This window comes from Marmota marmota, unplaced genomic scaffold (genome assembly GCF_001458135.2).
Source record: "Marmota marmota marmota unplaced genomic scaffold, marMar, whole genome shotgun sequence".
NCBI lineage: Eukaryota > Metazoa > Chordata > Mammalia > Rodentia > Sciuridae > Marmota > Marmota marmota.
In genome coordinates, this window is record NW_026000229.1 from 9,953,696 (window position 1) to 9,969,384 (window position 15,689).

The following is a 15,689-nucleotide window of genomic DNA, read 5'->3' on the forward strand; positions in this document are numbered from 1 at the left end:
CCAGGATCATATGCAATTTGTTGCTGCTGATCCTCATAAGGTCCCTTTCCTAACAACATATCTAGATTTCTCTGAGGATAACCAGCTGCTGCATTTCGCCTAGCCGTCTCCTTGCAAAATTCCTCATTGGCAACCTTCCATAACAGGTATTGTCCTCCATTTAGCACAGCTTTACACATATTAGCCCAATCTGCTGGCGTCATGTTCAAGTTGTTAATGGATTCGACCATGCTTACAGTGAAGGGTGCTTGAGGACCATAGGTTGTTACAGCCTCTTTTAGCTGCTTCACTGTTTTGAAATTTAAAACTTGGTAAAATCGCTGCCCTCCTGCCTCAAATACAGGGCATGTTAATATTTGAGATCTTGTCTCAGGATCCCAACTATCAACTGCGGGGGTTGGGGACCTCCCAGCATATGGAGGTGGCCTTGTTAGTTGGACACTTACGTCCTCTGGTGATAGAAAGGTGTTAGTAGCAGTCTCCTGTTGTAACTTTCCCCCTGATGGCTTTTTCTGTTTTACACTTTCTTTCTCTGTCTGACTAGCTTGAGAGGCCTTCTCTTTTACTTGAATCTTTTCCTCTGTCTGACTAACTTGAGAGACCTTCTCTTTTACTTGAATCATTATGTCTTCTTCTTCCTCTACCATTGTCTGAACTGAAGGCTTTGGACTAAGCAAACAAGATATGAACGTCCACAATGGCAATGTGCCAACTGGCAGAGTCCCTGGGCTTTTCTTTTCTATTCTTTTTAAATCTTCACCATGATGGTTCCATTGTGATATATTTAACAACTCCTCCTTAAAAAGCCATGGGCTACATTTTTGTATTGTATCAACGTATGCCCTGATTGTTCTTGATTTTACTGAGATGCCTCCTTCCTCTAACAATTTACTTAACACTCTTTCAGTTTGTTTTTTACTAATTTCTGATCCCGTATTTCTACTATAATACAACCCAACAAGATAATGCCTAACAAAACTGAAACAGAGTGAAACAAAATTGGAACAACACAAAATCATTATAATAGCCTCCTGAAATGTCCATCCGTCCTTTCTCCCTATCTGTTTCTCAGATGTGAGCGGTTTTTCTTCCATCTTACACATCTCCAGGGACAGGCAACTTAAAACAAAAGTGAAACAAAATAACAAAAGAGGAATCTTAAAATGGCTACCCATCCTCTTGCCCTGCCCTCAGGGGCGAGCAGTTTCACTTACCCTCAGTTGCTCCCCGTGCGGCCCACCAAATGCCGCAGTCTGGCTGGGCACAATCAGGAGCCACTTGTCAAAAGAAACTAACTTTATTTTTAGAACCACACACGCCAAACAAAACAGCCTCTCAGGAAAAACCCTCAGAGCCTCAACTGTCACCACCGGCTTTCCACAAGCCTCTCTCTCCCCCACAAGCTTCTCTCCACCTCCCACAATCCTCCTGCTCTTGAGGCCGATTGGCTGGGTCACGTGGGCGGAGCCAAAAAAGTCCCCCAATGAGCAGCTCCGTGGTCTGAAAGGGCAGGGAAACAGCCCAATGAGCATCACCGCAGAGGAGCCAATCAGCTAGATGTTGCTGGGGCCGCTGTGAGCCAATCATCAGCCAGCAGCTGGAAGTTTGCTGGGGCCCCTTTGGCTGTGGCTCTCAACAATCAGTCCCGTCAAGTACTTATGAAATGTGAATACATGCTCTGCATGACCTATAAGAATGTTTAATTTGGCCTGGCTGGAGGTTAGATGCACATGAAAGGGCAGTGAGAGTCAAGTAGGGACTAGATCCAGAGAAAGTATATAAATTTTATGCTAGGGTCAGCAGGGAGCCATTGGAATGTTTTAATCGAGAAGTGATATGATCAGATTTGGATTTTAGAAAGATCCTCAGGCAGCTAAGTGGAGAATAGATTTGAGCAATACATACTAGATAAAGAGTCTAGTTAGGTTGCTAGTGAAATAGTTCTACTGATGAGGAGTCGTAATATAAAGGGACTGATTTAAGATGTATTGAGATTAAATTTAAGATGTTTAGGGAACTGAGTCAAGCTGGTCAGGATGATTATGGACATGAAACTTGCTGTGTTTACTAACATGCTGAGCATATTGCTTTTCTTGCTTGTCTTCCTCTATTACTACCTAGCCATCAGCAATCCCCAAAAAGGAATGAAAGTGGTGGTTCCATCCCAGTGTTCCAAGAGATAGGGTGAGGCAAGATGGAGGGTGGGAGGGGCCTTCACACTTCACTTCATCCCCCTACCCATCACAGCATGGCAGCAATTATTACATATGAATTCTTCCAAACAACTTTTATTTACTCAAAGTATTCCTTACCCATGGAACAAGAAGCTGCCCCTGAATTGGGGCAAGTTTAGGGGCTGCTTTTTTCTGTTGTCTCCCCCTCAATAAAAAAGTAAACATATTGGTATTCGGGAGGTAGCTCAGTGGTACAGCACTTGTCTAGGACATTGAGGAGTTGGATTCAATCTCCAGTTCCATAAAAAAATAAAAATTTTAAGATTTTTACAAGGTAAAATTGATTCAGTTTAAATGAGGATAGAAATCTAAAATGCTTCCTTCTCAAGGTTCAGGCTGAATAAATCACAGATGATATTTAGTAAGGAACATGAAAGAAATTTAGAGAAGATGAGTCTGCCTGTGAGGTATCCAAGTGGAGCTGTTTCAAAGGCAATTCATCCAAAAGGCAACTTGAAACTCAAGAAGGTTAGGATGGAGATATAGATTTTGGAAGCCTAGTTTATAGATGTATGTCTCTAATGCTGATTTAAACAGAAAACATTTGTTGGAAGGGCACTAGTTTGGGTACCATGATTCAGGTAGGAGACCCAAGATTAGAAAATAGGTAGGAACAACGGAAGGCGAGCTCACCAGAACAAAGGCCAGAATCACATACCAGAACCAGCCCAGCAAGAACATTGCTCCTGCTGTTATCTTCAGACACTGGATGTCACCCCCACCAATTCCCACACCACAGCTGCTGGGCATGAGATTAGGCTGAGCCTATTGTGGCAACTGTCACTGGGATGAATTCTCCATGGTTTTATTTCTCTGAATCATTTCAGAATCTCCATTTCCGGGGGCTGCTTGGCTAAGCCTAGGTCATATGCTTCTGTCTTACCTGCTGAAGATCTGGGAAAGTAAAGATCTAAACTTTTGGTGTCTGTCATGGAAGGCAGGCTCTGCTTATCTATATGATTTGTAACGTAAGAAGGGGATTCAGATTCTGAGAAGCCTAAAATGAGCTAGGTCTGCTTCACCAGGGTGCTGTTGAAATCACTGGAAAGTGTGATAAGACGAAAAAAAAGGCTTATGCTGGCCTGTTTTCTTACTTAAATAGTAAATTAAGGAAAAGGAGTCTATTAAGAATGCAGTGAAGGAATCACATGAGAAAGAAACTGGAAGAGGCTATTTCAAAGGAGCCAACAGAGGTTGAGAGGATAGGATGATCAACAATGCCGAATGACATCAAGTGGTTTACCAAGCCTGAATATTTCCAGTGGACTTGGCAGTTCAGAAGTCATTTGTAACTTTGGTGAAAGTGTTTTCAGTAGAGATTCTGGGAAGACTCAGATGGCACCCATGGAAGTGTAGATGCAGAGTATAGACTACTACTAGAAGCTGGGCTGCAGGCAAGAAAAACCAGTAGCATATCAGATTAAAACAGGATTTTTTTTAAAGGTTGGGCTAATTGATCATATTTGTGTGCTAAGATCAAAGAGTAGAAAAGAGGAAAGAGTTGAATATACATGAAGAAAAGGGTAAGCAAAGGACCAGTTAGCGAAGAGGCAAAAAGGAGATACAGATCACAATGAAAGGATTAACCTTCGATTTGAAGGGAGACCTCCACTTGGCTTTGTGAAATATAAAAGATGGGAGAGAGCCAATGTCAGGGGACAGAAAGTGGAGGCAGCAACCCTCATGGCCTTTATTTTATCTGTGAAACAGAATGAAGGATGGTGTGGAAGGGATGCTTGTTACACTGAGAGCTCAGCTAATGAGACTATGTATTGGGTACAAGTTAAGTGAGCTTAAGCAATTTGTTCTAGATAAAGAGTGATTCACAGAACCCCAAGGTCAGAGGGCCTCACAAAGTGTCTGAGAAGCCACCAGGAGCTAGAGAACTATCTTGTCATTTCTAGTTTCTACTTCTCCATGCTTCATTCTCTGTCCTAGAATGTCTTTATCCATTCTCATTTCACATAATAGGTGGGAGATGGATAGAGTCTAGTTAGAATCATAATCTCTCAGCCCTATTTCAGATTCCCAGGAGAGAATATTTGTTTAGTATAGATGAGATCAGGAATACACTTACAGTTCAATAAACTGCAACCAGGGTGCCAGGGGTCACAAAATACAAAAATGGCCCTGAAGCTTGTGGATTTGGAGTGTGAATGTGGGAAATATAATTCCCAAAGAATGGGCTCATGGGCTGGACTAACCTGAAATGGTTTCCACCTACAAGCTCAAGTCTGTAGGACTGAGTAGTTCCTTCATCCTAGTTTAGGATGAGAGAATAGAGAAGATACATAGTTAAAATTACCCATGAGTGTTTTTTTAAAAAAGATTAAGGTCAATCATACTAACAAAAATGCCATTAATGTGACTGACTTAAAGACATGGAATGGAGGGGCTGGGTTGTAGCTCAGTGGTAGAGCACTTGCCTAGCATGTATGAGGCACTGGGGTTCAATCCTCAGTACCACATGAAAATAAATAAATAAAACAAAGATATTGTGTCCATCTATAACAAAATATTTTTTTCAAAAATATTGGGAATGGATAGGAAAATAAGCAAGGCCAGGAAGGTCCTGAAAAACTATGAAGCAGTTGAGATTCACCATGAGTAACTGAGTAGTGGTGTGAGATGGTAAGGGTTCAGGAGGGGGAGTCCTGGAAGGTTATGGAATTCTGGAGTTGAACATTTCACTGAAGGAGTCAGAACTCCTGTGCCTACCCAAAAGTGCTGTATTCACACTCCCATACACATGTGGTTCTCAGAAGCTATTATGGGACCCTGCATTAGGGAGTAGGACCAACTCTTTCCCCAACTACTCTGACCTTCTGCACTCTGCAATTGGGCTATATGCCTTACTTTTTCAGTTATTATATACAATGGGTGTGTCAAACTGAGATACTGTTGTGGCCCAGGCTGAGTGGCAAGGTGAACAGAGGTGGGCATTGAAATGAAAATCAGTCAGAAAGGAGGGGCTGAAGATATACAAATGTAAAAGAGAATCCTTACTGGGAAAATTCTGACATCAGTTCAGAAGCAATAAATACGGCATGTGGTTTTTTCATTTAGGGTTAAGGCCCTCCTTGTGTGTGCTGTGTCCAGCTAAAAAGAGGAAGTGAGGAAGAGGAGTATGTCCAAGATGAACCTTTTCCCATGAGTGCTGATGGAAAAGAAGGTTATATGGGAGCCCAAGACTGGTAAATATGAGAGGAAGTCTGGCCATATCTAGGGATAATAACCATAAAAACTACAATTTAAGCTTCCATTTTGGACTATAGATGCTCCTCAACTTACAATGGGATTATGCTCCAATTAACTCATTTAGTACACCTAACCCACTGAAAGAACATTATACTTAGCAACAGGGCACTGCAAAGTATCAGTTGTTTACCCTCTTGATCTTGTGGCTGATTGGGCAACTTTGATCAGATGTTCTGCCCCACTGAGACTGCAGTGCATAATGCTATGTCCAAGAAAAGTACAGAATTCAAAGTATAGTTTCTACTAAATAGGTATTGGGTTTGAACCATCATAAATTAGAATGATCTTAAGTTGAACCATGTAAATTGGGACATCTGTACTTCCTAGTCAAAGGATTATGCTATTTACTTTTTGTGTGTGTGAGGATTGAATCCTTGCACATACTTAAGCAAGCATTCTACCACTGAGCTACACCCCCAGCCCTCTTTCAATTTTTATACCTTTGTTTTATTTATTTTTATGTGTTTTGCTGAGGATCAAACCCAGTGCTTCACTCACTTATTTTATTTGTGAGTCATCATCTAGCTAAATTGCCCAGGCTGGCCTCAGTTTGCTATCCTTCTGCTCAGCCTCCGGAGTAGCTAGGATTTTGGTGGTGTGCTGCTTGCTGGTTACTTCAAATGTATTAAATTTAATCCTATGAAATTTCAGGTATTTGTGCTCATCTGGGGAGCATATATACTAAAATTGGAATAATATAGAATAAATTAGCATTCCCTGTGCAAACTCATGAAGCATTCCACATGAAAAAAGTTACAAATATTTGTTTATATCCTACAAAAATGGTTCAACTTAATAATGGTTTAAGCTAATACTACCTCATTTTACCTTCAATACAACAGCCCTATGAAATAGGCATTATTGTCTCCAGTTCAAAGATGAGAAAATATTGGTGCAACATGTCTATAATCCCAGCTACTAGGGATCTGAGACAGCAGAATCACAAGTTCAAACCCAACCTGGGCATTCAAGCAGACCCTGTCTCAAAATAAAAAATAAAAAGGACAGGGGACGTAACTCAGCCATAGAAAGCTTGCCTTAACTTGTGTGAGGCCCTGGTTCACGCCTCAGTATTGAAGAGACAGAGAGAGAGAGAGAGAGAGAGAAACGGAGAGACACAGAAAGACAGAGACAGGGGTAGAATGAATAAAGACTCAGAAAATGAAAAGTTTTTATTTTAGGTTGCACAATAAAGTGCTGAAACCAGGCTTTGAACCTACCTTAACTTAGAAGGTCAGGGTACTTTCCATACTGAAGCTACCAGGGGAACAAATTAGTCAAACTGTAAGAATTAAAAGAGTCTAAGATATTTGACTCTCACTTTCGAGAGAGATTCTTGGAATCAGTAATACCTGGGGAGAGGACGGGGCTCTAGGCCTCTGTGGGCCAACTCCCAGCGTTCAGTAAGGAGGATGTCTCCCAGCAAGCAGGTGGATTGCCTTACCTGCGCATTCCTCCGAACCACAGAGGGAGCCAAACGCAAATATTCCTCCTTTGGAGAGCACTCCGCCCACTTCCCGGAGCCTCTCTTCTTTCTCCATTCCCCCCCTCCAACCCACTGCGCAGGCGCCACCTTCTCGCTCCGTACCCCTCCCAATTAGCGACTATGGGGCAAGCGCCCTGAAGCTGGGGTCCGGAGCGGAGGCGCGCCCGGCTGCCGGCCGCGCGGCGGTTGGTCAGGAGAGAGACACGTGATCGCGGTTGTCGCGGCGCGAGCGTGCGCAGAGTGGCCCAGCGCACCCGTGACGGAACGACTAGGCGTNCCAAGAACATGCTACAATTGTGAACAAACAGGACATTTTAAAAGGAATTGCCCCATTGGAGGAGGGTTTAACAAAACTAGGTATCAAAGGAGTAGAATACCAGGTATTTGCCCACGATGCCATAGAGGGAGACATTGGGCTAATGAATGCTGTTCTCAAACCACCATAGAGGGTACTCCATTATCAAAAAACGAACAAGGACCAGGTGGTTCTGAGGGTGGCTTCTAGACTTAGGCTTCGCTCAGGCCGGGCGGCTGAACCACAGAAGTGGCCAGAGCTTTCTTGGGAAGGAAGGGATTGGGTGTCTGGGGCTTCAGAGGAAACCGGGAGACCTGTAACTGCTACCTCAAGGGAGGCCCTAGGGCCTGCCCTAGAAGTGCGGGTGGCAGGGTGTTTTCAGGACCAGCCGGGTTCTCTCCTTCCGCCGGGTACCCGGGGTTGCGCTATCCTGCGGGAATCGCCACTCCCTGGCTCTTCTCTTCGCTCTTTGTTTAATGGCCTAGGCTTTCTGAGACTGGAACCCTCGGTATAGAGGGGAGTTTTTTTGTTTTTTTTTTTTTTGTTTTTTTTACTTGCCCAAGACCACAAAGCTGGGAGCGAAGCCCAGAGTTTAAATGAGGAGATCAGAAGCTTCTCTGACTAGGCGTAGAAGATCCCCATGAACCTAGGGAAAAAGACCTTTGTGATCCAGACTTGAGGCTTATTTGCATTTGGTTTATTCCCATGGAAATACATAAAGCATTCCATGGTAGTTGTCATCATTCAAAATAAACACCAAAGTTAACAACACCCTTCTTTGGGCATTCTTCATATAGTCTATATTTGGCCCAACTTCTTGTGAAATACTCCCTCTTTATTTTATCATTTCAGTAAAAAAGACATGTCTTGCTGAATTCATGAACAACTCCCTCAATTAATTATAGTCTCATCACATGAATATTGGATGTAATTTGGACTTGTCAAATGATATAGTTCACCTATACTCCTAACCTTAAGCAAGTTGTATGACTTCCATATATCTGTCTCTGCATAACATGAAAGCTTTGAACTAGGTAAACTTTCAACCTTATTTCTTATTTAAATGATTCTATGAATTCTATTAAAATGATTCTGTGAATTCTGTTACCTACCACCTGCTTCCCCCCCCACACACACACACACTCTGCATGTTTTCTTTCTCTTTGTCTTGGGGATCTATCTCAGGGCCTTATGTGGCTATATTCTCCAGCTCTTAAACCCACTCACCTCTCTGAGAATGGTATTGAGAATAGACAGTAGAAGTCCCTTTCACTACGTTAGCCTGGTTTGAAAATGCCAGTAATTTCTGAACGTCTCTTTTTGGACAGGAAAAACTCTCTGCTCTGAACTTTTTTTTTTTTTTTTCCTCGTGAAAGCAGCAGACGCTGAGCAGCAACAGCCTTTGGAGAGATGCTGAGTTTTTCTTGACTTCTACAGTGATAAAGACCCTGAAAAAGTTACTACTTCTGGCCTGTGTGGCCATCATCTTACCACTCATCCCCCAAGACAACCCAGCCTGAACATTAGTGCCTCCCTCTTTATTCCTCTGTGATCATCCAGATTAATGCTTGACTGTTTATTTTCAAATTTCACAAGCCCAGCCCCAGATCTTCATATTCTGGTTCTCAGCTGCTCTTGAAGGTGAATGAAGTCTTGCTATTTAAAATCTGTTTTTTTTTTTTTTTTAATGATTTTTGCCTATGCTTGGAGGTGGTTTAGGTTATTGTCTTGTTTGACTTAGTTATAGAGCAGAGAGCTCATTATTCGGTTAATATGTTAAGGAACTAAGAGCATAGTGAAAACAGTTAAAATCTATGCCATAGGGGGCTGAGGATGTGGCTCATGCGGTAGCGCGCTCGCCTGGCATGCGTGTGGCCCAGGTTTGATCCTCAGCACCACACACAAACAAAGATGTTGTGTCCACCGAAAACTAAAAAATAAATATTAAAATTCTCTCTCTCTCTAAAAAAAAAAAAAAAAAAATCTATGCCATAGAACTTACATTCTGATGGGAGATAAATGTATGCTAGACTGTAGTAAGTATTTTGGGAGAAGAGAAATAGTGCTAGTATATGTTGAGTTGTTGCTATTTTATATAGGATAGTCAAGGTGACCTTTGAGCAGAATGTGGATATGTGCATTGAAAGGGAACAGCAGAGGCAACAGAAGTTTTTTAGGCAGTTGTTAGGGTAGCTTTGCTATCTACCATTTAACCCTTCATAGTTTAACAGATGTTTTGTTTTTCCCTGCTGCATGTGGAGTCTTTAGTGGGGCTAAAAGTTGCTTGGTATACAATTAGAGGTCTTTAGGATTAGAAACAAGCAGGAGAAAAGGTTAGGGGTTAGTGGTTTTTTTTTTTTTTTTTTTAAATGCATTTGTTGGGATCATTATGGATTTTTATTTGGGGACTAGGTTCCAAGATGATCCCAGGGCATTATTTTGGCCATAACAATTCAGACCATGTTTATTTGAGGACGTTCAGTATTGTTGAGGACTTTGTTAGATATGATTGTCGCATAATGGCTTATAGTAATATTGATGTTTTTAAAAAGATAATGGTTCACTATGGAGAAATGACTGAGAAAAAGAGTGTGATTCTGGTTCTTAATTGTGATGAGGATTGGTATGGTGAAGAATATTTAAAAATGAACTGGTTAGACAGGATAGCATAAACATTTGATCTGCCATCATCACATTTGGCTTTGAGGTTATTGTAGCATTATGAAGTAGAATAGGTCCTTGTTCCAATCCCAGCTCTACTGTTTGAATTTAATGGCAGTACCTTATGTTTGTATAGTGTTTTCATGGTTCATTATCTTTATTTCATTTTATTTTTGGTTCCAGAGATTGAACCCAGGAGCACTTAACCACTGAACCACATCCCTGGCCCTTTTTAAAGTTGTTTTCTTTCTTTTTTTTTTTTTTTTTTTGAGACAGAGTCTCACTAAGTTGCTTAGGGTTGCTGAGGTTTGAACTTGGAATCTTCCTTCCTCAGCTTCCCTAGCTGCTGGGATTAAAGGCATGCACCACTGTGCCTGGCATCCCCAGCCCTTTTTATTTTTATTTTGATGTAGGTCTCACTAAGTTGCTTAGGGCTCATCACGTTGCTGAGACTGGCTTCAAACTTGTGATCCTTCTGCTTCAGCCTCTCAAGTCGCTGGGATCACAGGCCTACACCACTGTACCTGGCATTGTTCATTACCTTTAAAGAAGGACATACAAAAGTGAATGTGTACACATGTAAGTATATCTCTTTACATGTAATAAAAGTGTACCTGTGTATAAGCCATCTAGCTATTAAGTGGTGATGTAACTAGTTGTTATATGCTTTCCACAGAACAGTGACCTGTTACCACAGTAGCAGAGTCTGATATCCCCAGCAGATCTCCAGTTGCTTCTAACATCACCTCCCTCCCTTATCTCCCTTTGTGGCCTCCTAAATGCCCATCTTGTTGGCCTGGGTTCAGTTGGTGGTATGGAGGGGTGCTGCCTAGCACTGACCTGGGAGTGTGTGTGACCTACTGACCCAATGGTGAGAACTGACTGCTTACTTCTTCCAACTAATCATCCAGTGGGTAGATGAGACAATGTGCTGACCTTATCTTTCCCCCGTATTTTCTCTCTTGCCCTTTTGGAAGAGTGTGGTATCTGAAGTTAAAGAAAGGAGAAGGGGCAGGAAATAGTATTACTTGGGGGAGAAGTGTTTGTGTGTGTATGTGTTTTCTTAGGGTAAAAGGGGTGAGTTAAATACATTAAGAGATAGAAACAGAATAATGAAATAAGAGAGCTTACGTATACTTGGGTGCTTCCTTGGGTAATGATCCTAGAAGAGGCCGGCTTATACTACAATCCAGATATACTTAGAAATCAACTTTATCGTTGAAGTCTTTTGTGTCCCTCCCTCATTGGCTACCAGAGCCTTGATCATATGGAGAGTTAAGAAGGCCAAAATTCCTCACTGTTTTCTTCTTTCTCAAGTTAGAGCTATGCCTTGGATATGATCAGATTCAGGAAGAGAGAGACTTGGTAAAGGGTGAGGCAAAAAGTGTAACGGGATTAAGTCTTTAGTTATTTTACCCTAAGGAACCTTTTCCTGTTCTGTCACCCCACCCTATTCCATGGAATGAAAGGGACTTAAGAAATAATTGTATCTTTATTTCTCATCATTAGGACATCAAAGGCCAGTTCTGGAATGATGATGATTCAGAAGGAGATAATGAATCAGAGGAATTTCTCTATGGAGTTCAGGTGAGGTTATATTCTTTATAATATTCAATGTTGGGTGGTCTTGATTTTATTCTCTGGATACATCAAGAGTGAAAGAAGTTGTCCTGGAGCAGTGATGAGATGAGGATATAATGTTGGTAAGGTCTAATTATAGTCTTGTCAGAGCTTATCCCATGTCTTTGCTCCTGCTAGGCTGGGACTTATACCTGTTACAGAGTAAACTACATCCTCTGTAAATGAAAGCCATATGTATTTTCTTAGGAACTTTTTTTTTTTTTTTTACTTATTTCACTAGCCAGTGAGGATTATTCATTAGGGTCAAGTCTTAAAAGGACATACTCTTGAGCAAAAATGCTCACACTTTCAGAACGCTCTTCAGATAGAACTTACTTGAGTTAAAATCTGTACCCTTTAGCCTATCTGAGTTTTAGCAGGTCAGTGCCTGAGAGGAAAAGCTTAAGATTTAAAGGATGTGAACTCCTCAAGAAAGGCCTACATTTGGTCTTCAGAAACTTCCTTAAAGTGGTGATGTAGGAGGAAGGGATTTGTCAATAAAATCTTTAGCTAGGGCCACCATCAAGAACTCCTTTATATAAATAGCTTTCGCTTCCCTGTACTGCTGCTGTTTGTTTCCCTCTGTTTCTGGTGTATCTTCATGTTCTTTTTATTTTTGTCTGTCTTTCCCTGTTTATATATCCTTTTCCACCCCTCCTACCACCCTACATTTTTTGCTGCTATCTTAGGGGAGCTGTGCAGCTGACCTGTATCGACACCCACAGCTTGATGCAGACATTGAAGCTGTGAAGGAGATCTACAGTGAGAACTCTGTATCCATCAGGTAAGACTCTACTTCAGGATGGCAGGGGAGCAAGTCACTTATTTCTGAGTTGTTAAAAGACTAAAGGTTTTTTTTCTTTTTATGTTGTGATAAGGGGATAAATAGTGAGCTTAATGATAAAATTTGCCCAAAATACTGATGCTTGGCTAACAGGAGGTATTGGTAGTAAAACTACTTTTCTTAGAAGTTCCCTCTTAGCCAGGGGCACCTACAATCCCAGCTTCTGGGAAGGCTAAAGCAGGAGGAATGCAAGTTCAAGGTCAGCCTTAGTTGCTTAGTGAGACAGTGTCTCAAAAATAATAATACCATAAAAATAAAAAGGGCTAGGTGCTCCTGGGTTTAATCTTCAGTATGGCCAAAGCAACAACAACAACGATAATAATAATAAGTAAATAAATTTCTTCTTATCCTAAATTTCTGAAAGTCAGTAATTTTACTTTTGATGTAAGAAGAGTTTCTGTCCTAGAGAAAGCCCTGATCATATAAGTGGCTTGAGATCATCCAGCTAAGACCCTATATACAGACTGTCTTCTAGCCTTTCCTCTCCCCTGTCCCCAGTTCAGTTCTCCTTCTGTCTCAGTTTCTGTTCCCTTCTTTCTCCCTTAATGAGACTCACCTGTGGTTGCCTGTATCTCTGTAGAGAATATGGAACTATCGATGACGTGGACATTGATCTCCACATCAACATCAGCTTCCTCGATGTAAGTGGTGCTAGTACCTGCCAACAACATGTCTATCTGGACTTGTGGATTTTGTCATGTAGGCCAGGAGTCTTGTTCCTGAGTGCTGTATTTGGAGCACAGGTTCTTCATCTCTGTCTTTCCTAGACCATCAGCAGACAGTGGTGTGTACTGTCATGTGCATGTATGTGTTGCATAGGGGAAATTTCAAGTCCATTCCAATTGTAAACTGGAAACTTTCCCTTATTCTTTTAGGAGGAAGTATCTACAGCCTGGAAGGTCCTCCGGACAGAACCTATTGTGTTAAGGCTGAGATTTTCTCTCTCCCAGTACCTTGATGGACCAGGTAAAAGCAGTGATTTGGGCAAGCGGGTACTCTGAGTGTGGTCTAATCTAAAGTTCTAAGTTAACTGAAGTAGAAAAAAACTAAGAGTAAGGCCCTTGGGTTCAATCTATAGCTATTGATAGGGAATTTTCAGTTTCATGTCATTGATGTCTTCTCAATAGCTATCCCTTAAAGGCCTTCTTGGTTAATGAAATTGTTTTCTAGTTCTAAGATATCATTTATTTATTCTTCCCTTTCCTTCAATTTCCTACTGAGAATATTTGAAATTGATTAGAGAGCTTCCACAATCTATCTACCTCATAAGTTTTTCTCTTCCACATTATTATTTAGAATATGCAGTAGCTACTGTTTTTAGACTGTGAGGAAACTATTCCACTGAACTATGGCTTTAAACTCCAAGGAGAATAGAGATATGTATACACTAGGAACTTTCTCTTCTCTTTGCAGAACCATCAATTGAGGTTTTCCAGCCATCGAATAAGGAAGGATTTGGACTGGGTCTTCAGTTGAAAAAGTAAGAAATTTGATTTTTTTTTTTTTTTTGTTCATGGATATGTGAGGGAAAGAGAGATGGACACATGAGTCAGGTTTTTGTATCTGTGGTAAAATACCTGAGATATTCACTTTGAAAGTAGGAAAAATTTATTTTGGCATAGAGTGTTAAAGATTTCAGTCCATGATTGCTTGGATCTGTTGCTTTGGGCTGTGGTAGCATAGTACAGCATGGTGGGAGTGCATGGTAGAAGAGGCCTGTTCACCTAATGGTGGAAGGGAAGAAGGAAATAAAGAAATGGAAAGTGAAGGCTTAGGGTTCCAATATCCCCTTCAGGGGCATACCCTCTGACCCTAACTTCCTCCCACTAGGCCTTACTTTAAAAAGGTCACATTTTTCAATAGTGCCATAAGCTGGGACCAGACCTTCAACACATAGACTTTTGGACATCAAAGATGTAAACTATAGCAACACATGTGCATGGACAGAGCCTTGGATCGAATGCTTCCTTTTTAAAAATACCCTTTTGAAATAAGCCAGGAAAAACTAAGAAACAAATTTCGGTAGCATTATTTATGGTTGTAAAAGGGAGCCTATGGTTCTTGGGTATCAGACCTTGAGAATTCCTGGAAGTTAAGGAGTAGTTCATCACTGTTTAGCATTTAAAGAAAAGTCAGGCATGGTGGCACATATCTGTATTCTCATTGATGCAGGAAGCTGAGGCAGGAAGATCTCAAGTTTGGGATTTTTTTTTTTTTTTTTTGTACAAATTCAGTGTTTTATTAGTGTGAATGTGTGTTTCTTTAAATGCCCTTTTAAAATTTTTACTTGTAGGATTGCAAGTTGAGGCCAACTTCATGTAACTTAGAGTCTCTCAAAATTTTAAAAATTTAAATAAAATTTTTAAAAAGACTGGGGATGGGCTGGGATTGTGGCTCAGTGGCAGAGTGCTTGCCTAGCATGTGTGAGACACTGGGTTCAATTCTCAGCACCGCATATCAATAAATAAGGTAAAGGTCTATTGACAACTAAAAAAATAAGATAATTTTTAAAAAAAGGACTGGGGATATAGCTCAGTGGTAAAAGTGCCCCTGGGTTCAATTCCTGGCCCAAAAAATAGAATACAATTGTGGAATCAGAATCACGCTATCCACATTTCCTCTTGTGATTTCCTAGGAATAGGGCTCTAGGAGCTTAGACAATTTTAGTTTCTTGAAGTTGTTGAGAAGTTTGTGCTAAGTATTTGCTGTACAAAGAGAAGTGTAGCACATTTTCCACATCATTGATGTTCCAAATAAAGTCCAATGGATATTTGTTCTAATACAAGTGAATTTGTAAGATCTAGGAAGAATATAGTGGAAGGATTGACTCTGTCTGGTGGCAAGTAAGAGCTGTGAGTGAAAAAATGAAAAGGAGATGATTAATGATTTTCTAGCACAGAAGAATGGATAATATTTACAGGGGCATAATCACATGAAGCACCATGTGTGTAAGGAGTTTCAAGAAGTTGAATATTATTGATAAATATAAGGGGAGATCCAGATGTGCTAGTGCATTCCTGTAATGCCAGCTACTTGAAGGCTGAGGCGGGAGCATGGCAAGTTTGATGCAAGCTTTGGCAACCTAGTAAGACCCTGTCTCAAATATTCTTGAAAAGGACTGGGGATGTAGCTGAGTGGCGTAGTGCCCATCTAGCGTGTGTGAAGCCCTAGGGTAATTTCCCAATATCAACAAAAACCAAACAAAAAATGAGGGAAGAATGGTAGTACCAAAGGCAGAAAAGTAGGGATTGAACCCAGGGGTGCTTTACGGCTGAGCTACATTTCCAGCCC

At 41.1% G+C, this 15,689-nt stretch overlaps 1 protein-coding gene and 1 non-coding gene across 17 annotated transcripts in view; both read left to right on the top strand.

Annotated features, from left to right (window-relative positions):
• The first annotated feature begins 6,149 nt into the window (after positions 1-6,149).
• LOC125613478 lies at positions 6,150-6,257 on the top strand. The gene has a single exon (XR_007344040.1). It is a non-coding gene; the product is annotated as a U6 spliceosomal RNA (small nuclear RNA).
• Positions 6,258-7,454: 1,197 nt separating this feature from the next.
• Positions 7,455-15,689, top strand: part of Parp6 (poly(ADP-ribose) polymerase family member 6) — a 34,476-nt gene continuing 26,241 nt past the window's right edge. For 3 of the 16 annotated variants that reach the window (XM_048793638.1, XM_048793629.1, XM_048793635.1), the window contains exons 1-7: positions 8,343-8,914; positions 10,348-10,513; positions 11,444-11,521; positions 12,244-12,338; positions 12,979-13,039; positions 13,274-13,364; positions 13,812-13,878. In XM_048793638.1, the coding sequence (XP_048649595.1) occupies positions 10,502-10,513; positions 11,444-11,521; positions 12,244-12,338; positions 12,979-13,039; positions 13,274-13,364; positions 13,812-13,878 (404 nt within the window). In that variant the 5' untranslated portion in view covers positions 8,343-8,914; positions 10,348-10,501. Of the gene's footprint in view, positions 8,308-8,341; positions 8,915-10,347; positions 10,514-10,590; positions 10,806-11,443; positions 11,522-12,243; positions 12,339-12,978; positions 13,040-13,273; positions 13,365-13,811; positions 13,879-15,689 lie in introns of those variants that run through there. The other 13 variants (XR_007343951.1, XM_048793639.1, XM_048793636.1 and 10 more) reach the window with 10 other exon arrangements.